Source organism: Triturus cristatus, chromosome 5_1, assembly GCF_964204655.1.
Source record: "Triturus cristatus chromosome 5_1, aTriCri1.1, whole genome shotgun sequence".
Classification (NCBI taxonomy): Eukaryota; Metazoa; Chordata; class Amphibia; order Caudata; family Salamandridae; genus Triturus; species Triturus cristatus.
In genome coordinates this window covers 939,543,816-939,569,149 of record NC_140587.1, presented here as the reverse complement: position 1 = coordinate 939,569,149, position 25,334 = coordinate 939,543,816, and the positions used below count along the sequence as shown (strand labels likewise).

The 25,334-nt window shown below is 45.5% G+C and overlaps 1 protein-coding gene across 2 annotated transcripts in view; it reads left to right on the top strand.

The window, feature by feature from the left end:
- LOC146832701 (cytochrome P450 2J5-like) overlaps positions 1 to 25,114 on the top strand; it is a 323,369-nt gene extending 298,255 nt beyond the window's left edge. For both annotated transcript variants that reach the window (XM_085605996.1, XM_085605995.1), the window contains exon 9: positions 24,764 to 25,114. In XM_085605996.1, coding sequence (XP_085462122.1) covers positions 24,764 to 24,942 — 179 coding nt within the window. In that variant the 3' untranslated portion in view covers positions 24,943 to 25,114. The remainder of the gene's footprint in view (positions 1 to 24,763) is intronic.
- The last annotated feature ends 220 nt before the right edge of the window (positions 25,115 to 25,334 follow it).

Below are 25,334 nucleotides of genomic sequence, written 5' to 3'. Positions count from 1 at the left end.
ATGGTTTGCAAAGGGAACATGGCTGCTTCCACTGCTTACTGGCTCCGGAGCCCCTTCTCCCACCTCCAACAAACACTTGCAGCATTTAAGGGAAAAGATTGCCCAAATATATATTAAATCCCCAAAATGTTTCTGAGCCCATCCATAGGCCTACACACCACCACCATCAAACCATTAAGAAGAATAAAAAAATGTATCCAACATAAAAATAAAGACAACACAGCAATATAGAAAATGACAAAATGAATAAATACATTTAGAAAATGTCCCAAAGAGAAACTGCTGCAGGCACAATTACACCAGCCAAGGACTTTTAAAAGTTGCAAAACTGCACATTAATCAGCCATCAAAAAACATAGACACACTCAAAATGGTGGGCAAGCACATGGGAAAGAAGGTGTCTGAGAACGAATGAAAGTATTTGGCTACATAGACTTTGGCTCCAGAAACCACCCTCACCCTAGCCACTGACAGACACACACATACAAAATAACACCTGAATTTGGAATAAATTCAAGGCCATCCGAAAGTCCCTATAATAATAATAATAATAAATACAAATATCTCAATCACAGCAGCAATTACAGTGTTCAATGGCCTACAGCAGAGTAGGCCCCAAACAGTGACACACCAAAGTATAATGACAAATCTGGACAACAAAAACAAAATGAAAGGGAGGAAATCCCCAGGTCTTCACTATCCAAAATATCCCTAGACTTTACATTTTTATGCTTTAATTCCACTTCCAGATGGACCTGCCTGCACCTCCTAGTCCAAGCTCCAGGTCATCGAGAAGTGAACACATTAAAAAAAAAAAATGTAAAAGAACAAAATATTGATGCCTGCCCTCAAACATCAACATTTTGCAAACATCTGCAGGATGCTGTCCACATAGAAAGAAGAAGTAACAAGGAGCAATAAAGATATTTCTTCTCGATACGCCTCACCTGAAAAGGTGCATCTTTTTGGTGCATTCCCAGGTCTACCAGTTCTGGCAAATCTGTCAAAAACCATGGGAGTTGTGTGGGAACACCTACACAATGCCCATGGAGCGCCTTCCCAGGGCCGAGTAAGGCATCGGAGCGATTTGTGCTATGTTGCCTTACTCCAGATTTATGGATCCGTTCAGGACCACGCAAAGTAGCCTTTCGTGGCTTCATAAATCGCATGTAAGGTTTGCATCACTCTTGTACAACATTGCGTGGTTAAGACTGATGCAAACCGGTTCTTAAATAAGCACCTAAGTCTTCCACGCTTTTTGCGCTTTTGTTTTGCCAGTATTTATCAGATATTAGTAGTTATGTTGACTTAATGAAAGCATGCAAAGACCATAACTATGACTAAAATGCAAAACACAGTCGATAGTCGGTTGAATGTCCACAGGTGCAAATATGCTATAATGCACAAATAGGGCAAGGTGGCATCACAGGTGAATACTTTTTAATTTAATTTTTTATTCAACAATAATATATATTTATTTCTGGTTTTGGTTGTGGTGCCCTGGATGCTGCACAACCAAGGTATAATTGATTACGTTCGTAATGGATAAATGTGCGTTTTCTTCTCAACTGTGTTTTCAAGATACAGTACTAGTATGCCATATGAGAGGAAATTAACTCTATGGACTTTTATTTCAAAGTCTTATTTAATTTAAATTAAAAAAAAAAAATTAGTTATAACGATCCAGCATTGACCTTGTCAAAGAGCTGATTTTGTATCCACTTTCAACCATGCTGCATACCAGCCACTTTTGCTATAGAACTTACCTAAAAAAACAATGACAAAGGCAATAGACCTTGCATAGGAGAGACCTATTGGCTTTGCCAGTGCTTGTTTTTTTATAGGTACTGCATCTGTTCTAAGCAGCCATGACAAAATGCTGGTGGTGCGTTGGACACCCTTCTTTGACCACCCTATAGCTGTAAAACTATGCGGCCTTTGCGAGAATGTGCTCCTGCGTATTATTGCTCCAAATGCCGTACAAAATGACATTTTCAGAACACGCTGGAAATGCCCAAAGATGGATCTCTTAGTAAGGTGGTACTTAGAGGAATGACTTTGTGCCAAGGCAAAAGAAAACTTGAAATACTCTGTCAAGGGTAAGACAGGAGGAAGTATGTACTAACATGCTAAGATGTCTTTTATTCGTTTTTTTCCAGTTTTCAAGAATGGCCTGGGAAGCACACATTGGGATGAAATGATATTGAGACGTTTTAGCTGAATGAACAATAGATTGTCAGATTAGCATAAATTGAAATCTCAAAGCAAATTGTCTTGACGTTTATGGAAGATTTCGCAAATACAATTGGAATATAAATTGGAAATTTTGCAAAATCATATCTGCTGGTTATTCAAATCAAATAAAATATAAACTTTATTCTGTTACACAAGGTCAACCATAAAAGTTACAAAACTACATATACATAAAATCAGACAGATTAAAACACACCATAAAAAAAAACCCACTCCAGGGCAATTCTCAGTAATAGAAAAGAGGGGCCAAAAAGATCAAAATGTGTATAGCTACTAATTCATAAAAAACCAGACGTCCCATAAAACATCATAATAAAATAGGCCTGCTTTCAGTTTGCATTCTATGGAAAACTAGGCCAACATACTGGTACCTACCCAGTGAAACAACAACCCCCACATTATACGTCCATACATGCCCTTGATTTCATTTTAGATTTTAAATAACCCACAACAAAAAATATACATTCCTCGTTCAGTAGTTGGAGATACAAGAGGGCCGGGCGAGCTTGTCTAAAATTTAACTTCTTTAAAATAGGGACCAGGAAATGTTTCCGTGGAACTGAGTAGAATTTGCAGAAGAACATGAAGTGCAGCAAATCCTGTGGAGACTGACCGTCGCAGCCACAGGATGCTAACACTTGTCCTCTGTAGCAGCCCTTGGGTCTAACCAACAAGAGATGGAAAAGGTTCGTCCGGAACCTAGTTAGTAGGAACTTCTCATGTGTGGATAGGGGCCCTAGGAGATAGGGCTCAGTAAGTGGTGTAGTTTTAAGCATTAATAACTTACGAACACTTGGTTTCTTAAGTTCCTGCTTGTCCCTATCAAATTTCTTTAGTGATAAGAAGACTAACCTGACTAGTTCCACATCCTTCTTGGTAATAGTTTCAGGCTTAAAAAATAACTCTACACGACCTACCCCTTCCAGGCTTATTTTAATATAATTAAGCCATGGAATTTGGAGTACTTTATCAAGTGTCAAGCACTCTCTCAATATCGTATGGGTGAGGTTTAACTCCTGGTTCAGCCAGCATTTTAACCAGAATACAAGAGGGCGCGAGGCCAGGGTATCACTCAAATATGGAACCCCCAATTCTTCATGGGCCACCAAGTTAGAAAGGCTCTGAGGGGCACACAACAGGCGCTTCAGGAATTTATTCTCTGCCACCTGTAAAGGATTCACTTTAGTATGACCCCAAATTTCACTCCCATAACTAGCTATAGCCAGGCTTTTAGCCTGATACACCTTTAACATGGCACCAATTGGTTTCCTCCCTATTTTCATGGCAAAATTAAAAATTGACGCGTTTGCCCTGACCAAAGCCCCCCTATTCTTAGTAATTTGGGGCCCCCATTGTAGCTGATCATCCAGGAGAACCCATAGATATGAAAAAACATTCGTGTGGGGGATATTGGAAGAGCCAACCCTGAATTGGAAGCTTTTTTTTGGTTGCGATCCCACTTGCATAACGTAAGATTTCGTATTGTTAATGGCCAGATCCTGATCTGACATAAAGTTTGAAAATGCCTCAAGTAGGGATTAAAGGCCTAATGCCGTCCTCGCTAAGAGGACGGTATCGTCCACATAAAGTAGTACAGGAAGTCCACGCCGCCCTACGTATGGGAAATCTACCTCCATATTTCTTAATACTTTGTCCAAATCATTTATATAAAAATTAAATAAAAATGGAGCCATTATACACCCCTGTCATACTCCCCTTTTTATATCCAGGTCCCTGGTAACCCTGAGGTCCTGAGAGAACCTCACGTTAGCCTTGGACGACCTGTGCAAATCTTCCAAAAAGTCGACTAAGCTGTTCTCTACACCCATTGCCCTCATGGCCTGCCACAGCTTGACCCTGTTTACACAGTCAAATGCTGGGGACAGGTCCATGAAGGCAAGGTATACAGTACCTGGTCACGCAACTGTATATTTACTCAATATCAGGGAGAGATTAAGGCATTGAGCCACAGTAGAATGCCCGGGGCGAAATCCAAACTGGACATCCGATAAAAGGTTTTGCTCCTCCGCCCAGCTAGACAATCTGTCCAGAAGTACACGGCCCACAACCTTGACCACTGAATCAAAAAGAGAGATTGGCCTATAGCAATGGGTGCTATTCCTATCCCCCTTCTTGAAAACAGGGACGATGGTAGAGGTCACCCAGGACTTAGGGCACCCATTTTTTGCGGCTGCGTTAAACACTGCAACAAGTATAGGCGCCCAGAATGAAGGGTCGGACTTAAATAGGTCCGAGGGGATACCGTCCGGGTCTGGGGCTTTATTGCTTGTTAAACCTAAAATGCCTTCCACCACCTCACCCAGTTCAAAATTCACTACGGGGCGTTCATATCACGGCCGACCTGTGGGAGGAGCGCTGTTGATCTCTCAAACAATAATTTAAAATGGAGCACCCATTCCTCTTCCGTAATATGGAAGTCAAGGGCCCTCGCGCTATCCTGATCAAAAAGGGGCCCATTCACGATGCTCCAAAATCTGGAGCTACTCCGTAGGGTACTAGAGTTTATCAATTACCTCCAGGCCTCTTCCTTCATATCTCCTTTCCTTTTTGCCAAGCAATCCTTGTATTCCTCCCGGTAAACTCGCACCTGCACAGAATTTCTTGGGTTAGCTGACAAGGATTCCGTCAGTTTTTTAGCGGCCTTGGAGCAAGCGGAATCAAACCATCCCGGTCCAGGGTGCACAGTTCTGCCACCCGGGACGCTTAAAATCTTTCCAACTTTTTTTACAATGGATTTATATGAATTAATAACCTCGCCTGGGGAAGAGCCTTCATCCATACACAACCCTACCTCGTTAGCGCACGATTCTCTTACCTTCCGGTAAAAATTATCTGGAGTGATCTGGGACCATTTAAGACGGCGTAAGCCGTCCGTTGGTTTAAGCGTTCCCGTTGGAGCAACTCCACTAATCTGAGCAAACAATGGTCCCTGCAGGTACACATATAGAGGGTTGTGATCACTGTGTACACTGTCCTCAATATTAAAACCGCTAAATGATGCGTGTGAAGAGGAGGAGATTAAAATATAATCGATAAATGACTCCCTACCTCTCCCATTAAAGGTGGGTACCGGGAAAGTGCGATGTGGGTCAGAGATGGTCATGGTGCACATCATGTTCAAATCACTCATCAGGTTATTTAATACCTCCCCGTGTGTGGAATGTTCAAAGTGAAACCCCTTTAGGCGCAAGCAACCCAACTCGGAAAAGTCCGGTGAGCATGGGGTTTCCGCAAGGTTGGATGTTGAAATCCCCAGAAACCGTTAAATTGGGTAGAATGGAGCCATAAGATTGATTAATAAGAGTGCCAAAGTTAGCAATGTTACTCCCACCAGATGGGCAAGTCACAGAGTTATGAAAATTGATAAATCCCCAACTTTTATCTCCCCTATTTAAAATCAATGGCAATATACCTGGCTAGGGGATGAGATGACCTGAATCTGGCAGTCAACTGTCAGGTAGATATAAGTTACTAGTCCACCCCTGGGTCTACCCCCAGCTGAGGGGATGGCTGGCACAAAAAAAGTCCTATAACCCTCCAAAAATAAATCACATTCAACCGGCCAGGTTTTTTGGAGGTTAATCACAAGGAATTGCCTCACGAATTTTAGCCTGGAATTTGCTTGCTAACCCTACAATTTTCCAGGATACATTTTTTAGTTTTTTTCTACAGGTGCACCTGGGTTCTCAGTCACTAACTCTTGTGGTTGCTGGAAATTTAGATCAAGGTCGGGGCCCTCTCTCAAGTCATTTCTCATGTCATTTCTTAGTCAATCACAGCCCTCCATTCCTGTTAGTGATGAAAATCTATTATGTTGGTTTATCATGGAACTTGCCCCATGCTGTCCACCAAATAGAGCTGGAGTATGGACCGCAGGGGTTAACTGTTGCATATGCACAGGAATCGATCCTTGTGACCACCCACCTTGGAAAACTGGCATTTTAACATTGCGGGGTGTTTCTCTAGGTTGATCGGGTTTATAAAAGTAGCCTAGCAGGAGTCCCCTGATTACTGATCCTGGCTTACTAGAGGACCGGTGTGCGTCCCCAAATAATATCCTGCCCGCGGTATGAGGATTGTCAAAATTAATAATAACACAGTCACCCATGCCTGATTTGCTAAGGCTCCCGATCCAGCTAACCCTACAGACCATGATGATATTTTTGGCCACTCTAGCCCCCAGGGCGGTATTAATTGAGAGCCAGTGAATTATTTTATTTTTAAGCTGTCCATAGTCCTCACTAACCCCCGAACCCCCCCCCCCCCCCCGCCCCGCCCCCCGGGGGAGAGGTGGAATATTCCCCAAAACCACTACGAAGGGGGTAGATTCAGGGGGAAGATCTATTACTGGTAAACTCTGTAACTGCACTTCACTGTTCTCACGTTTCCCGTCCCTGAATTGATGGCGGATGCCGGGGTCACTACCGGGGCTGCTGCCACTGCTACAAGCGGGTGTGTCCCTGCTAAAACCAACTGCTGCAATCCTATCATCATACCCCGCAGAAGCTTCAAATTACTTTGACGGATGAATTGGGGGGGGGGGGCCACAGAGGTTGGCCGAAAAATCGATTGAATGGTCTGAGACCCAAGTGCCCTTGCATTGTTTTGACCAGGGTCAGCACTTAGTTCTCCTAAAAGGGATGGTGCAGCCTTACTAGTATGCAAAGCTATGGAAACCTCAATCCTGGTCAGCCTCTCAATAATAGGACCTAGTTTTGCATCCAGTAAGTTAGATAAAGAAGCCTGTGGTGTCGCTAATGCCCCGGAAAAATCCAGGGTTGGGGTATTATTAGGGGGAGCTACGTTAGGTACGGAGGGTTTAATACCCAGGGTGGATTCAATTTTTTTTTATTGTCCCCCAATAGATTGAGTTTTTCTTTTGGTGCCACCCTCCAACTGCAGAGTCCCTTTCATTATCTTGGCTACCTTTTCTCTCGGTAAAGCAGGGGGTAGTTTCTCTATATTGCTAGGTAAACTGGCATCAGCTCCCAAAGGGTCCCTTCCCCCACCTACTTTGTTACTTATTACGATGACAGGTGATAAAGGAGCTGCCAAAGGAGGCTCATCAGCATAAGTAGGTGACAGGTTAGAAGTCCCAGCATTATTCTCGCAAACCACGCTTATATCTTCGCATAAGCTCACGGTAGGCGCAGGGCAATGACCCCGGGTAGCAGGACCAACATTCACTTCCGTCTCTGGTACACAAAGGTGCTGAATGTTATCTGGAGATCTCGAGAGGCGCCTATTTACTAGCTCGATCTCCTTGTCCAACACAGAAGCGGCCCTTTGCAAAAAAGAATCCATGGTGGAGACCGTTGCGGACACACCCGGCTTCCCCTTCGCCGTGTTAGTGGGAACAGACACAGCCTTACGCCTGCCCATAATTATTAAAAGTGACTTAAAAAACCGTTTTGGAATGGGAATTAAAAAACAAGATATCAGTTAAAAAAAAGACATAGCCACTTCAAGTTAGTCATGTGTGAAACAAGAGATGGGCGGTCTAAACAGGCAAAACCCACATATAATACACCCGTAGTGGACGACCCCAAACAGCACTGGGTTGTCTTAAACTTTGTCTTGGAGATCAGCTACAACCGTGTTCAAATAACCGCAACTAAAAGCTGGTTACCAGTTTTTTGGAAGCTCCGATCCCGCTGGTCAAAGCGGGGGCCCTGTCCTGCCTCGTCCGGACACGGACGGGCACAGACGGGCCCGCCCATGGCCTGGGCTTGGCCCGCGTGCGTCCCGCGGTGCGGGAGGCAGTGGCGGCCTTTATGCGCCGGCTGGTGCGTGAGTGAGGCGCGGTTCCTGCTGCGAGGCCCCCTGGGTCAGGTAGTCCTTGTGGCGTTGTGGCAAGGTCTGCTGCAGTGCTCCCGGATGCACCACCCTTCAGGACAATGAAAGCACCAAGAACTTGTTTACTGTTTGGTATACTGTTTTCCCAGTTGTATCTTCGTTATTGGTGTCCCGCGCTGCGGGAGGCAGTGGCGGCATTTATGCGCTGGCTGGCATGCGAGTGCGGCGCGGTTCCTGCAGCGAGGCCTCCTGGGCCGGGTAGTCCTTGTGGCGTTGTGGCAAGATCTGCTGCGGTGCTCCCGGAGGCACCACCCTTCAGGACAATGAAAGCACCAAGAACTTGTTTACTGTTTGGTATACTGTTTTCCCAGTTGTATCTTCGGTATCTGGTTATTCAATATGTAAGAAGCTTCCATTGCATACATCTGCAGGCCACACAAACAAAATCTGTAGTATAAGGGAAAAAATTCAGATATGTGTGAGCTAATTTGTCACAAATCAAAAATGTAAACACAGTATACTCTCCATATACTCATAGTGCGTCGCTCCGCCACGATACAGATACACCCTTGAAGGCCTACATACATCATGGGAATATGATTAGTCATGGGTCCTGGACAGGATATTGCCCATTCCTTGGGAGAGTATCTTATATGTAGTCTCTTACATGAGTGATATATGGTGAGACATCCATGGTACACACTGTTACGTGCAGGGGCATCTCCTTCGCTAAGGCGGAGGAGTGTCGCCCCACTGCCTAGAAGCAGGAAAAGAAAGGAAAATATCAAGTGATAATAACATTATTTAATTATCATTTTATTTTGCGCTCCTGCTGTGGCAGCTTTGCATGAGGGGTGGGGCTGCAGAGCAGGGCAGGAGTAGTAGAACCCTCCTAAGTGCCAAAGCAGCCATGCGCACTTTCCCTGTTCTCCATGCAGGCTGCATTATAGCCTTCATAGAGAACATGCCCAGGCCCCCTGTCCCTGGCTGAGTGCCGAATCACGGCTCTGAATCTGCCTGAATGTCGAATCATTGCTCCTAATCATGGCTCTCAGACCAATCACAATGCTGCATTGCAGCTTTAGGATTGGCTTAGGGGAGGGAGCCTGGCTGCCTGCTTCCTGTTCCTGGAGTCCGATGCAGGAGAGCAGAAGCAAAGACGTGGGACCGGGCGGCAAGGTAAGTGTTTATTTATTTTTTTACATTGCGACCCGTCGTGCCCCCATCCCCCCTGTAACCCCCCTCCCAACCACCACGCCCACCTGCAAGTCGTGCTAGCTGCCACTTGTTACGTGCCATTGGCTCTTGTCCTCGTAGCCATTAATCTGTGTCTCTTGCCCCCTCTCCTGCCCACCCCTCCCCACTCATCTAGATTTAGGCCTTTCTCTGAACAGCATCCTGTGTTAAGTTGCCCCTTTCCGAATGTGGTATTTGTGTATAAAGGAGCATGCTGTATTGAGGGCCGCATAAGAGCCTTATGATGTTTCCTTTTGCCTGGTACTGTTTCTGATAACTGAACAAAGATATTTAAAAAAACGGCTACGACTCAAGCGTTCAAGTGATCAGACAGAGATGGTAAATGCATGGGCATAGCTTAGTCAATAATGTTTGGTGGGTGTAAGGTGGAGATTTCCCAACAAACAATGAGGTGTACCCTACTAAAAAGGATAGGGTGGGATGATGCTGCAGGACGGTGTTAATTCACAGGGTTAGGTGCGTTCGCTTTCAGTTATTTGGAAGAGTAACACCATCCAGTGTGGGACCTCTGTGGATAGTCTGGATTCTGCTGTCCACTTTAATCCAGTTCCTCCTCAGAGCAATGTAGGGCAGTGGGGCCCAGGAGAACAGACTAGCATAAGCCCATGCCTAACAACTGCAGACCAGGCTTAGGATGGGCAGCGAGATCAGCCATTTTAGTACCTCAGATTGCATAAAGTATGAACACCTTTATGAAACACTAACAGGGACTGTGAGAAATGTGACATGCCTTCGGATTTACCTTAGAGCTCTCAATCATGTCACGTCTTGAACACTCATCAACAATCAGAACTCACCCTTACTCCTAGAAGTGACTTGATTCACATAAAAGAGTCATGTGTCGCATGAAAAATATACAGAAACACAACATGTGGAAAAAATACTCTTAGGGAATGAGGGAATGCAAGTTGAAGTTGAAATGCAATGTAAACTAGGACTGCATCGCTGTTATGGATTACCTCAAGGATTTCTACTGTCAATTTAGGGAAATTGAGCAGTGTTTTTGCAACCTGGCAGGACTCAACTCACTTAAATTCCTGCAGGTGGTACAGATGTGAAGTGAGTGTTGGTTGGGGAAAGTCAGTTTGACCTGCCTGAGCATAACCCACACATCTTCAAAGGTCACTTTTCGATTCCTGGCCCAGTCTTAAAAGTGTGCAGACTTCGGAAATTTCTAGCCAGATGCCTGGCTCTAACTGCACCGCAAAGTCTTCTTGAAACCTTGCACCCAAACGAACTAAGCTTTTATGTGGTGTCTCCCTGCCCCATCTGTCTAACCCCATGTGCCAAGAAGTAATGACAGTGTACTGACTTTGATGTAAAATGAGTGAAAGAAAGAGATACCTATCTAGTAGCTGAATTGCACAATGTGAAAACCTGGGGTCAATCTCGGCTTGTGTGATGCTAGGCATATATTTTATTTTACTGAACCTCCTTTTTCTTCTCTATCACAAATGAGAGCACCTTCAAGTGGGTGAATTAAAAAAGTGTGCTTTACTAAAACCTCTTATGTTTAAAAGACTATATTATTGCTCCATCTTTAATAAGATTTGGTGCCTCATATGGAGTACACATGATAACTGAATTGCCTTCCGTTTCAGTAATGGCATTGTCATCAGGGTTGAAGCAGGCATGAATATTTCTGAGTTTGTGTTTTAAAACTATGACTTTTAATACATGCTGTGAGAGGCTGGCTTAGTATATGATGTTCACTTATGTAAGTGTAGCACCCTGCACTAATCCAGACGACCCTTATGGTGATTTTAGTGGTTTAGACAACCTTAGAACGGCTCTCTAAGTCGTAGCTGTGGAGAGCAGCCTTCAGGCTTAATCTAGGAGGGGTGTAAAGCAGCTCAGTTCAATAGTATCAAATCTTTAGTATAGGCTAAGTGAAAAAGAACCGCACAGTGTACTTATAAAAATAGATATCTATTACAGTCGCTCACTAACACTATACAATATTTCCTGCCCAGAGATATACTGACAATGCACACAATACTTCAAAAGAGAATAGTGAGCAGCACCAATACACAGTGGTCCCCAGGGGTAGACCAAACCATGTATCAAAATAGTGGAATGCGAACCACGGCAGTAGATGAGACTGGACCCAGAAGGTGTAGAGAGTCGGGAACCCAAGAATCAGATACCACATCAGGTGAGAGTCTAGGTACCCCACAATAGCCGTATCCCAAGAGGATACATGACTGCATACTCAATACTACACAGGGTACCCTTCTGAGTGGACCCCGAAGATACCCTGTGGAAGACAGAAGGTTAAGGAGCCACCCCACTCGTGTATACCCTCAGAATCAGGATACCTACAATCACTGTCAAGCACAATCGAGGACTTCAGGACGTGGCCGCTGTTGCAGAAGGATGAAAGTGTCTGTTGGAATCTGGGCGTGGGTTCATGTCAAAAAGTATGTTAAAGCAGAGGGGACAGAGTCTATGCCACTCGGGACATCCAGAAGGCACAGAAGATGAAGGCCACTCGAGTTCAATGAAACAGGTCAGTTGATGATGAGGCTTCAAGTATGGGTACACCAAATCGGTAGCTCTGCCTCATCCACGTGATGCTGAAGACAACAGAATCCATCCGTCCAACCAACCGCGATGGCACGGGTCAGTTATAGCGGGCACAGACTCATCGACAGAACCTTTCGATGCGTCCAACTCTGTTGACACGAGTCGGTCATGGTAACCGATGCTGTTACTGTGTGGTGAAGCAATGCAGCGACACGGTGCACAGGGGTTTGGTTGCAGGGCGTTCTACGAAAGATGCTGGCCTCAACTCAACAAGATGACAACTCGGGCCTCGAAGAAATGCAGACCAGCCACCTGTGTGGCTGAGCCTTTTGGGGTCCATTGGAGCCCAAATTCTCAAGACTGGTCGATTGTGTTGAGGTGCCTGTGGATGCAGGGGAGTGACTCCTTCACTCCAAGGGAGATTCTTTTGGATGTCTTTAGATGTCCACAGGCACAGGACGGAACCTGTATGGAGCACGGACACTGATGGTGCAGCGGGTTTGCAGGACTACGAGGTCAGGAGCAGACAGAGCCTTTTCAGTTAAAGTCTCAGTCCCAAAGTTAAGGACGATCGATAAGTTTGACACGGTCAGCACGACTCTGCCAGGATGTCCAGATGGTCAAAGAAGAAGGGGCGTTGATTCTGAATCAAATCCCACGATGAATTTTGGGTCCCACCCACAGGTAAGCCCTTAAGTACCCTCAGGAGAAAGTTGGGATTATTCAGGGGTTCCTCCCAGAGGAGGTGCAGGACAGAGGGGAGGATATTCCCACGTCCTTTGTCCAGTTTCATGCCAGAGTGGGAGCCAATGGCACACTGAGCTTGTTTGAACTGGCTTATGCAAGGAGGGCACCAAATGCACCCTTCTAGCAGACCATGTGGTGCTAGCAAGCGCCCCCACCCCGGCCTAATTCACTAAATCCTGTCTGGGAGGTGCTCACACCTCTCTCTGACAGGAAACCTACCGTCCTGCCTTCCCCTGCTCGGACTTGGCCCAAAAGCAGGAGGGCAGAATCGTGTCTATGGTTGGCAGCAGCTCTAGTTTTCTGTCAGGCTCTGTAAAATTGGTGCCCGGAGCATGGAGGGCTTCCCAGAGGGGTCCTACTGTAGATAAAATCATACCTCCGTATGATTCCAACATGTTTGATACCAAACATGCCCAGGTTTATTCCAACCAGTTTAGAGATGGTCATCACGTAATTGCGCATGGATTCTGTATATCGTAATGACTGATTCACTTACAAATGCAAAAACAACGCTGGATGGACAGAATGCAGAACAATGTCATACATTCACCCCAGTACAGAGATCTGGGCCTAAATCCATCGTTTTTTTGCTCACCATGCCATTCCAGTTTGAACCCAGCCATATGCAAATCAGTCTTGACCCTGTGCCTCATGGGAACAGTCCAGCCCGAACTGCCAAGCCAGATTCTCCCTGGACTGGAAACAAGCATCCTAGGACCGGTTTCGGGGTTTCACCCCTCTTCAGCCAGGATAGCTTGATTCTAGTGGCATGGAAAGCACGGGACTCACGTCTGAGCATACCCGTACCACTCGGGGTGACAAATGCAAAAACAACAATTGATGGACAGAATGCAGAACAATGTCATACATTCACCCCAGTACAGAGATCTGGGCCTAAATCCATCGTTTTTTTGCTCACCATGCCATTCCAGTTTGAACCCAGCCATATGCAAATCAGTCTTGACCCTGTGCCTCATGGGAACAGTCCAGCCCGAACTGCCAAGCAAGGTTCTCCCTGGACTGGAAACAAGCATCCTAGGACCGGTTTCGGGGTTTCACCCCTCTTCAGCCAGGATAGCTTGATTCCAGTGGCATGGAGAGCACGGGACTCACGTCTGAGCATACCCGTACCACTCGGGGTGACAAATGCAAAAACAACAATTGATGGACAGAATGCAGAACAATGTCATACATTCACCCCAGTACAGAGATCTGGGCCTAAATCCATCGTTTTTTTGCTCACCATGCCATTCCAGTTTGAACCCAGCCATATGCAAATCAGTCTTGACCCTGTGCCTCATGGGAACAGTCCAGCCCGAACTGCCAAGCCAGGTTCTCCCTGGACTGGAAACAAGCATCCTAGGACCGGTTTCGGGGTTTCACCCCTCTTCAGCCAGGATAGCTTGATTCCAGTGGCATAGAGAGCACGGGACTCACGTCTGAGCATACCCGTACCACTCGGGGTGACAAATGCAAAAACAACAATTGATGGACAGAATGCAGAACAATGTCATACATTCACCCCAGTACAGAGATCTGGGCCTAAATCCATCGTTTTTTTGCTCACCATGCCATTCCAGTTTGAACCCAGCCATATGCAAATCAGTCTTGACCCTGTGCCTCATGGGAACAGTCCAGCCCGAACTGCCAAGCCAGGTTCTCCCTGGACTGGAAACAAGCATCCTAGGACCGGTTTCGGGGTTTCACCCCTCTTCAGCCAGGATAGCTTGATTCCAGTGGCATGGAGAGCACGGGATTCACGTCTGAGCATACCCGTACCACTCGGGGTGACAAATGCAAAAACAACAATTGATGGACAGAATGCAGAACAATGTCATACATTCACCCCAGTACAGAGATCTGGGTCTAAATCCATCGTTTTTTTGCTCACCATGCCATTCCAGTTTGAACCCAGCCATATGCAAATCAGTCTTGACCCTGTGCCTCATGGGAACAGTCCAGCCCGAACTGCCAAGCCAGGTTCTCCCTGGACTGGAAACAAGCATCCTAGGACCGGTTTCGGGGTTTCACCCCTCTTCAGCCAGGATAGCTTGATTCCAGTGGCATGGAGAGCACGGGACTCACGTCTGAGCATACCCGTACCACTCGGGGTGACAAATGCAAAAACAACAATTGATGGACAGAATGCAGAACAATGTCATACATTCACCCCAGTACAGAGATCTGGGCCTAAATCCATCGTTTTTTTGCTCACCATGCCATTCCAGTTTGAACCCAGCCATATGCAAATCAGTCTTGACCCTGTGCCTCATGGGAACAGTCCAGCCCGAACTGCCAAGCCAGGTTCTCCCTGGACTGTAAACAAGCATCCTAGGACCGGTTTCGGGGTTTCACCCCTCTTCAGCCAGGATAGCTTGATTCCAGTGGCATGGAGAGCACGGGACTCACGTCTGAGCATACCCGTACCACTCGGGGTGACAAATGCAAAAACAACAATTGATGGACAGAATGCAGAACAATGTCATACATTCACCCCAGTACAGAGATCTGGGCCTAAATCCATCGTTTTTTTGCTCACCATGCCATTCCAGTTTGAACCCAGCCATATGCAAATCAGTCTTGACCCTGTGCCTCATGGGAACAGTCCAGCCCGAACTGCCAAGCCAGGTTCTCCCTGGACTGGAAACAAGCATCCTAGGACCGGTTTCGGGGTTTCACCCCTCCTCAGCCAGGATAGCTTGATTCCAGTGGCATGGAGAGCACGGGACTCACATCTGAGCATACCCGTACCACTCGGGGTGACAAATGAAAAAACAACAATTGATTGACAGAATGCAGAACAATGTCATACATTCACCCCAGTACAGAGATCTGGGCCTAAATCCATCGTTTTTTTGCTCACCATGCCATTCCAGTTTGAACCCAGCCATATGCAAATCAGTCTTGACCCTGTGCCTCATGGGAACAGTCCAGCCCGAACTGCCAAGCCAGGTTCTCCCTGGACTGGAAACAAGCATCCTAGGACCGGTTTCGGGGTTTCACCCCTCTTCAGCCAGGATAGCTTGATTCCAGTGGCATGGAGAGCACGGGACTCACGTCTGAGCATACCCGTACCACTCGGGGTGACAAATGCAAAAACAACAATTGATGGACAGAATGCAGAACAATGTCATACATTCACCCCAGTACAGAGATCTGGGCCTAAATCCATCGTTTTTTTGCTCACCATGCCATTCCAGTTTGAACCCAGCCATATGCAAATCAGTCTTGACCCTGTGCCTCATGGGAACAGTCCAGCCCGAACTGCCAAGCCAGGTTCTCCCTGGACTGGAAACAAGCATCCTAGGACCGGTTTCGGGGTTTCACCACTCTTCAGCCAGGATAGCTTGATTCCAGTGGCATGGAGAGCACGGGACTCACGTCTGAGCATACCCGTACCACTCGGGGTGACAAATGCAAAAACAACAATTGATGGACAGAATGCAGAACAATGTCATACATTCACCCCAGTACAGAGATCTGGGCCTAAATCCATCGTTTTTTTGCTCACCATGCCATTCCAGTTTGAACCCAGCCATATGCAAATCAGTCTTGACCCTGTGCCTCATGGGAACAGTCCAGCCCGAACTGCCAAGCCAGGTTCTCCCTGGACTGGAAACAAGCATCCTAGGACCGGTTTCGGGGTTTCACCCCTCTTCAGCCAGGATAGCTTGATTCCAGTGGCATGGAGAGCACGGGACTCACGTCTGAGCATACCCGTACCACTCGGGGTGACAAATGCAAAAACAACAATTGATGGACAGAATGCAGAACAATGTCATACATTCACCCCAGTACAGAGATCTGGGCCTAAATCCATTGTTTTTTTGCTCACCATGCCATTCCAGTTTGAACCCAGCCATATGCAAATCAGTCTTGACCCTGTGCCTCATGGGAACAGTCCAGCCCGAACTGCCAAGCCAGGTTCTCCCTGGACTGGAAACAAGCATCCTAGGACCGGTTTCGGGGTTTCACCCCTCTTCAGCCAGGATAGCTTGATTCCAGTGGCATGGAGAGCACGGGACTCACGTCTGAGCATACCCGTACCACTCGGGGTGACAAATGCAAAAACAACAATTGATGGACAGAATGCAGAACAATGTCATACATTCACCCCAGTACAGAGATCTGGGCCTAAATCCATCGTTTTTTTGCTCACCATGCCATTCCAGTTTGAACCCAGCCATATGCAAATCAGTCTTGACCCTGTGCCTCATGGGAACAGTCCAGCCCGAACTGCCAAGCCAGGTTCTCCCTGGACTGGAAACAAGCATCCTAGGACCGGTTTCGGGGTTTCACCCCTCTTCAGCCAGGATAGCTTGATTCCAGTGGCATGGAGAGCACGGGACTCACGTCTGAGCATACCCGTACCACTCGGGGTGACAAATGCAAAAACAACAATTGATGGACAGAATGCAGAACAATGTCATACATTCACCCCAGTACAGAGATCTGGGCCTAAATCCATCGTTTTTTTGCTCACCATGCCATTCCAGTTTGAACCCAGCCATATGCAAATCAGTCTTGACCCTGTGCCTCATGGGAACAGTCCAGCCCGAACTGCCAAGCCAGGTTCTCCCTGGACTGGAAACAAGCATCCTAGGACCGGTTTCGGGGTTTCACCCCTCTTCAGCCAGGATAGCTTGATTCCAGTGGCATGGAGAGCACGGGACTCACGTCTGAGCATACCCGTACCACTCGGGGTGACAAATGCAAAAACAACAATTGATGGACAGAATGCAGAACAATGTCATACATTCACCCCAGTACAGAGATCTGGGCCTAAATCCATCGTTTTTTTGCTCACCATGCCATTCCAGTTTGAACCCAGCCATATGCAAATCAGTCTTGACCCTGTGCCTCATGGGAACAGTCCAGCCCGAAATGCCAAGCCAGGTTCTCCCTGGACTGGAAACAAGCATCCTAGGACCGGTTTCGGGGTTTCACCCCTCTTCAGCCAGGATAGCTTGATTCCAGTGGCATGGAGAGCACGGGACTCACATCTGAGCATACCCGTACCACTCGGGGTGAAAAATGCAAAAACAACAATTGATGGACAGAATGCAGAACAATGTCATACATTCACCCCAGTACAGAGATCTGGGCCTAAATCCATCGTTTTTTTGCTCACCATGCCATTCCAGTTTGAACCCAGCCATATGCAAATCAGTCTTGACCCTGTGCCTCATGGGAACAGTCCAGCCCGAACTGCCAAGCCAGGTTCTCCATGGACTGGAAACAAGCATCCTAGGACCGGTTTCGGGGTTTCACCCCTCTTCAGCCAGGATAGCTTGATTCCAGTGGCATGGAGAGCACGGGACTCACGTCTGAGCATACCCGTACCACTCGGGGTGACAAATGCAAAAACAACAATTGATGGACAGAATGCAGAACAATGTCATACATTCACCCCAGTACAGAGATCTGGGCCTAAATCCATCGTTTTTTTGCTCACCATGCCATTCCAGTTTGAACCCAGCCATATGCAAATCAGTCTTGACCCTGTGCCTCATGGGAACAGTCCAGCCCGAACTGCCAAGCCAGGTTCTCCCTGGACTGGAAACAAGCATCCTAGGACCGGTTTCGGGGTTTCACCCCTCTTCAGCCAGGATAGCTTGATTCCAGTGGCATGGAGAGCACGGGACTCACGTCTGAGCATACCCGTACCACTCGGGGTGACAAATGCAAAAACAACAATTGATGGACAGAATGCAGAACAATGTCATACATTCACCCCAGTACAGAGATCTGGGCCTAAATCCATCGTTTTTTTGCTCACCATGCCATTCCAGTTTGAACCCAGCCATATGCAAATCGGTCTTGACCCTGTGCCTGTGGGTCAAGCCTGATTTGCATATGGCTGGGTTCAAACTGGAATGGCATGGTGAGCAAAAAAACGATGGATTTAGGCCCAGATCTCTGTACTGGGGTGAATGTATGACATTGTTCTGCATTCTGTCCATCAATTGTTTTTTTGCATTTGTCACCCCGAGTGGGAAGGGTATGCGCAGACGTGAGTCCCTTGCTCTCCATGCCACTGGAATCAAGCTATCCTGGCTGACGAGGGCTGAAAGCCCGAAACCGGTCCTAGGATGCTTGTTTCCAGTCCAGGGAGGACCTGGCTTGGCAGTTCAGTTTGCACTGTTCCCATGGGGCACTGGGTCAAGACTGATTTGCATATGGCTGGGTTCAAACTGGAATGGCATGGTGAGCAAAAAAACGATGGATTTAGGCCCAGATCTCTGTACTGGGGTGAATGTATGACATTGTTCTGCATTCTGTCCATCAATTGTTTTTTTGCATGATTCACTTACAAAGTCTGAAGAATTGACTCCATGGTTTGTAGGGGTGGTCTGCTCATGCAGGACCACCCTCACACTCAGATCCGAGCACCCTGCCTTTGAGACTGAAAGGCCGGCTAGAGGCATGACTTATAGGTTTCAAGTGCAGTGATGTAAGATACAAGGAAACATATCTTTTGCGAGAGGTGCATGCAACAACTCACACTGGCTGCAATGACAGACCTGTAGTCGAAGTTTGGAGGGACCCTCATGGGTGGCATAATACATGCTGCAGCCCCTATGGGATCCCTGGGGTACCCAGGCCCTAGGTACCTCAGTACCATATACTAGGGACTTACACAGGTGCCCCAGGAGCCAAATAGGAGTGTACCAAGATACTCACCATAACCAATTTAGGTAGGAAGCACAGTGACTGGGGTCCTGATTAGCAGGATCCCAGTCAGACTAGTCAGAAAAACAGTAGAACACCAGCAAAAACTGGGGGTAACCACGAAAGCCGATCCCACTTTTCTACACATGCCTTTCAATTAAGTGATATAATCTGAAGTGCTAAGGTAAAATGCATCCACATCTTAAGGAAATACACTTTTTTTTAAAAGCACATTTACCATATTTTTACATGATGTTTGTTGCATGACTTACATGCCAAATATTTTCATGTCTCGACTCGTGCACTGGGTTTCAAGGCCAAGCCAGACCATTGGCTCAGTTCTGGCTAGAATCTACTTGTTAATGTATTGACTGGCTTACCTCTAGGTACTGTGTAGCAACAGTTACTTGATGTCACCGTTGCTGCAGGCAGCTGATCTGATTTACAATATCATGCCAAAACCAACTGAGTAATTTGTTGAGGGGGTTCACACCCAGGGAGCTCGCACCCCATCCTACTCTCCTGAACCTACATCCTTGGGCACATATCTGACCATCGCTCTGTGTGCCCTGTGGGTAGCAAAGGATTAGATGTGGTTGTCATCTGAATAGCCCTATGACCCACTGATGGCACACTGAGGGGCATATCATCAAGCGACTTTTCGCCACTTCATCGGCGCTTTTCGGCCAAAAAGCGGTGATTTAATTATCGCACTATTAGCTAAGATGATGTAGCGCTAGTTTACTTGCGATAGCAGGCGCTTTGTTAACGCTTTGCATGTCAGCGATAATTATCGCTAATGACATGCAAAGTGGGCGTTCCTTACAATGACTGCATGAAAAACGACGAAGCACAACTTCAACACTATTTACAATGCAGCACCTGCGATAAATAAAGTTGCGCTAAACGGGAGTATCTCAGGTATTGTACGCCTGATCAAAACTTGACTCAACCATCCTTACAATGGGAGGTGGATTCTAAGTTTAAGTCCACACTTGCGTATTAGCGAGATTTTCCATTATTGCCGAAAATCATTGCAGGATTCATCCCACTATCGCTGCCTTCCGACACTATCGTTGGATTTCACATCGCCTCTGCGCAACGCGTTGATGATACACCGCCAACAGGGCGAGAAAATCCAGCGATATACGGCAATATTAAAAAACACGCTAAGCGCGATTTGCGATACTTATCGCATTTTGTTGATGATATGCCCCTGAGAATCTTGCACAGCCTTTAGCTTCATCGCCAGAGCTCTCACTTATACCTGAACTCACCTAGATACCTAGAAGTGACTAATTTCCAATTACACATTATTCAAGAGTACTGTGCTGCAAGGAGAAAAGCACTGAAACACATCAGGAAAAATCAAACACTCCTAGGGAACTTCAGATGAAATAAAACAAGCAAAATATAAACAGGGACAGCATCCCCGACATGGGTTACCAGAAGAGTTTTTACAATTTATGTTACGCGTAAAGTTAAGGACAGGACTAAACGGCTTGGTAGGGACCTGTTCAAAAGTCACAGTTTCATTACTGTCACGTCTGAGACATGCAGCCCCACTTAAAGTGCTGCTGGAAGTCATAAATAAGAGGAAATGATTTGATCTTGATAAAAGTGATGGATATCTTCCAAACAGATGCAGTGGCATGTGGGTGGGAGAAAGTCTGCTGTTGTGGGGGACAAAGTGAAGAAAAGGACGTCACTGGCTGAAGCAGTGTCTGTAGAGTCTCAACCGGCGCGTCTTGCGCTATCACCCTCGCACAGAGCATGGGAATGGCAGGATGGGGCCCATTATTATTACCAGGCCGCCTGGGGACACAATGACCCGAGATGCCGGTGCTGAACATTACTTCCTAATTAATGGCATATTTTGAGTACCCACCTTGAAATGCTGAGAGGTTTCTCCCTGTATGTCATGGGCATTTGCAGGGCTTTTCACACAGAACTGTCAGGCTTTACATGACGTTCTTGTACCAAGATGGTACCAGTGACAATGGTGGCAGACACTCGTATCTAAATTGGACAGTCCAGTCCTACATTTTCAGTAGCATCACAGCCGCCTCGTGTCCCTGGGGTGCCTTCACCACTGGACACCCTTTTTCCACTGCCTTTGTAGTAGGACAGGGCAACACTAGGTATGGGAGGATGGTGCTTCCATCACCTATAAAAGACTCTTTGTACCTTTTCGTAAGCAAAGATTTAATAAACATGTTGGACTGCAAAGGGTTATCCAGTGCATGCTCCCTGAGTTTGCATGAACTGCTCGGACCTTCATTTTGCTGAATATGAAAGTCATCAAATCATCATATTTATATTTATTCGGTCAATCATGACCATAAAAGCACTATAAAATACGTACACAAAGATTTCACACTTCAATAAAAAAAAGTGATGGAATCAAATTTAAACTAAAATATTTTCATGCCTTAAAATCATAAACGTGAAAGTCAAAAAGATCCGTGGGGTAGAAAATATTTCTTGAGGGACGATGGTCAGTTAAGAGGTGCTCATGTGTACGAGGCTGTTTTTATGAGTATAGTCTATCTTTGTGGCTTCCACAAAGCATCTGTCTCTCAAGTAGGCTGGGCTAGCAGTGCAAGGTCGAGCAGAGCTCCTACACCTTCGATACAACCAGTGCTAAATTTGAACCAGTGTTTTCCGGGTCTCATCACCGGCACTTAATCAACAACACCGGTGCTTTTCATGACCACCAATTAAGGACACATTCATATTCATTTATAGTAGGCACCAGGAGATTAAGTGATTTGCCCAGAATCCCAGGATTTTGAGCCAACGCAGAGACTCGAACCTGGTTAACCAGCACCAAAGTCAGCTGCTCTGGCCATTGTGCCACATCCTCTCCCCACTTTCATGGTTAGTAGTTGGTTCTGTTTTATGTAGCGCTAACATGAGAATTGGGCTGGTGCTAGCTGCCTCCTGAGGAGAGCCCCAGCATTTAAATTTCTTAAATTAACCACTGGATACAACTTGTGGAAGCCTGCAGTGAGAAGGTTTGCAAGAGTTCTACAGCCTCTGGCTGGAGGATCGTCCTGAGTTTTTCCTCGGAAGATACTGGTCCTTTACAATTCTCTTCCAATGGCAATAAAACTTCTTGTATATTTCTTTATTGGGCATGTTTTAAGGCCCAGCTATATGAGTAGTGTATGAGGAAATCTATACCTAGGTTTTCTACCCATCAATTTTGTAAAACCAGGAGGAATCCCAATGCATGTCTTACTTATCCTGTATGTAGCCAGCCACAGGGCAGAAGCCACCAGCAGACCACCTTCCAAAGTGTTCATTGGTTCTCTTTCTATCACAGTTCCCAAATCATTCATACCTCCAGGCTCTTTGCTTACTCATAGCAGATGTGTACAGTAAAATAGCAACTACCGTATTCTACGGGTCCCAGGGTAAGATGAAAAGACGGTTGGCGAAACTCTGGTAGTTGTTTTAGTCTAACAGGGACTCTGGCGTAGAACAGGCTTCCAATTCTACTAAAAAGTTGAGTGGGTGCTATCAAGGCAATATTTAGAGACATGCTGTGTTTCTATTGTGATATTTTCCATAACTTAAGTGCAACAAATGCAAGATTTTCAATGAAAGATTTTCCTTAATTAACTATATTTTTACATCATTGCAGCCATGCAAAAAATCCAGTGATAGTTGTTTCAAATAACTAAAGAGTTGCATAGTTGCATAGTATTGCCACAAGTTAAGAGATAGCAGATCACTCTCTTATTCACAAGCGCTCTACTGCCACTATGTTCACATTGTTCATGTGTTTCAAAGAGAAACTAAATGCTGAGGCCTTCTCAGGGAGGGCAAACCTGTGCAAAGAAAACCAACTAGGCAACAACAAATGTATACAGTTCGCTGTGTCTTTCCCAGTGAAGCTCTTCAAGATAAGGCTACAACCATCCACTTCAAATAGGAAGGGCAAGGTATTCCCAGATATCTTTTGTATACATCCTAAGGTATGGTTGCATTATCAAGTAACATTTTTAATGTCTTACAGTACATGGAATCCTTCAATTACTCTATAAAAGCCTGTCTCTAATTTCATTACTACGATCTTGTTGTGATGCTCTAATCACTTGTAATAAAGAACTTGCATAGCTGCTCAACTGTAATAAGTTAATACATTTTAGTTCTGATGTGAGAATGCCTACTGCCAGGGTGAAAAAAGGTAATGGAGCATAATTACAGCTGTAGCTTCAACATGGAAAAAAGGGAACCTGCTGTTCCTTCTTCTGATATATTTTTCTAATCATCAGCAGAAAGGAGATGATAATGGCAACATGTTACTTTTTCCACACTATAGGTCATTGCAAGGTAGATAGAATCACTGCATTTTCTTTTGCATAATCAGGGCAACAATTACTAACTGCGGGGCATATTATCAAGGACGGCGATAAAATTATCGCCGGTTTAGCGGCAGAAAACTGCTTCAAAAGCGGCGATAATGGGCTTGATAATATGCCACAGAGAATTCCCATAGAAGCCCATGTTGACACCAGAACATGGACTTCTATTGGAATTCTCAAGGGCATATTATCAAGGCCATTATCGCCGCTTTAGAGGCAGTTTTCTGCCGTTAAACCGGCGATAATTTTTAACGCCGTCCTTGATAATACGCCCCTGCGTTTTTAAGTGTTTGATTTCTTGGTACAGATTTAGCTTTTATTCTTCTAGTATGCAGGAGAACATGAAAAAGCAAGACACCAAGGATTCAAGCGGTGTGTGGGGATGGTGATGTGAACATGTATTATAAACAATAAAGTACCCCCCAACGAACATTTTAAGAATATTACCTCAGAGTGCCATGACCTTATAAGAAGAACTAGGCGTTTTCTTCAGTATGGTCATGGAACTCGTCGGTGACTTGCAATACCCTTATAATGCATACCACTGCGTACTTTATCTGATAAATAATGTAACGATCTTGAAAGCATAATTTGTCTGATAAATATTTTCTCAGAAATCTATTATTCATATTTCATTTCTTCCACCAGGAATATATAAGTTCATAATTCACTTAATAAGAGACATACATTGATCTGCAAGCACCACTTCAAACACACAACAGTGCAGGGAACGGCTTGAAGATCTCAAAAACAAAATGCTGGTCTGTTAGGCCTCGCCTCACTTATGTTAACAGTGTCATATGTGCATAAGAGAAGGGTTATCTCCTTAAACTGAAGCATGTCATGGCTGAATCTGGTATATGTATCTTAAGCCAGAAAAGAGTAAGAATTCAGGGTCAAATCTTTACAGGTCCTAAATGAGACAATTGGGATCCTTTGCAATTTGTCTGTCTATTTTCCAATAATATCATGTTTCTTTTTTTAAGTCAATGGTTGCAACCTACGTAAAACTCAGAGGTAATGGTCAGAGGATCCTACGAAGATCTCATGACTTAACTCATTCACCAAATGTGATATTGGTATAAAAACCCACTGATCATCTTGTTCTTGTACTGTAGGTCCTCGTGCATGTCTGGGAGAACGCATGGCAAGGGTGGAGCTCTTCATCTTCTTTACCAGCCTTTTCCAGAACTTCAAATTCCAGCTTCCAGAAGGACAGACACAAATCAGCATGGATTCCATCATTGGGTCCATGCGCCAGCCACATCCGTTTAAAATTTGTGCTGTTGCTCATTAAATATTGTGAATGTTTCCTTCCTATGAAGAGTACTACAGCATGCACTATGGTTTTTCATGACCATTGTGTTTTTCTTTGTAATTTGCTACCACTGGATTTGCTCTTTCCAAATCTCTGACTTTTTGTCTAACTTTTAGTGTTTTGGATTTCAATAATATAGAACATTTGTAGGAAAGCTTGACTGCAATTTCCTTGTTCAATATCATTATGCCGAACAGTACGTAAATGCACACATTGTGAAATACTTAGGTTTTTTTTATATATATATCAGCAGGTGGCCCGTTTCTTTACCATAGCAATGGAGTAAATTACTCTGTCGCCCTAACAGAGACACCGCCCGCTGAATTTAGAAATCACCACAAAACTAGCGGTCATTTCTAAAACATTGTCAG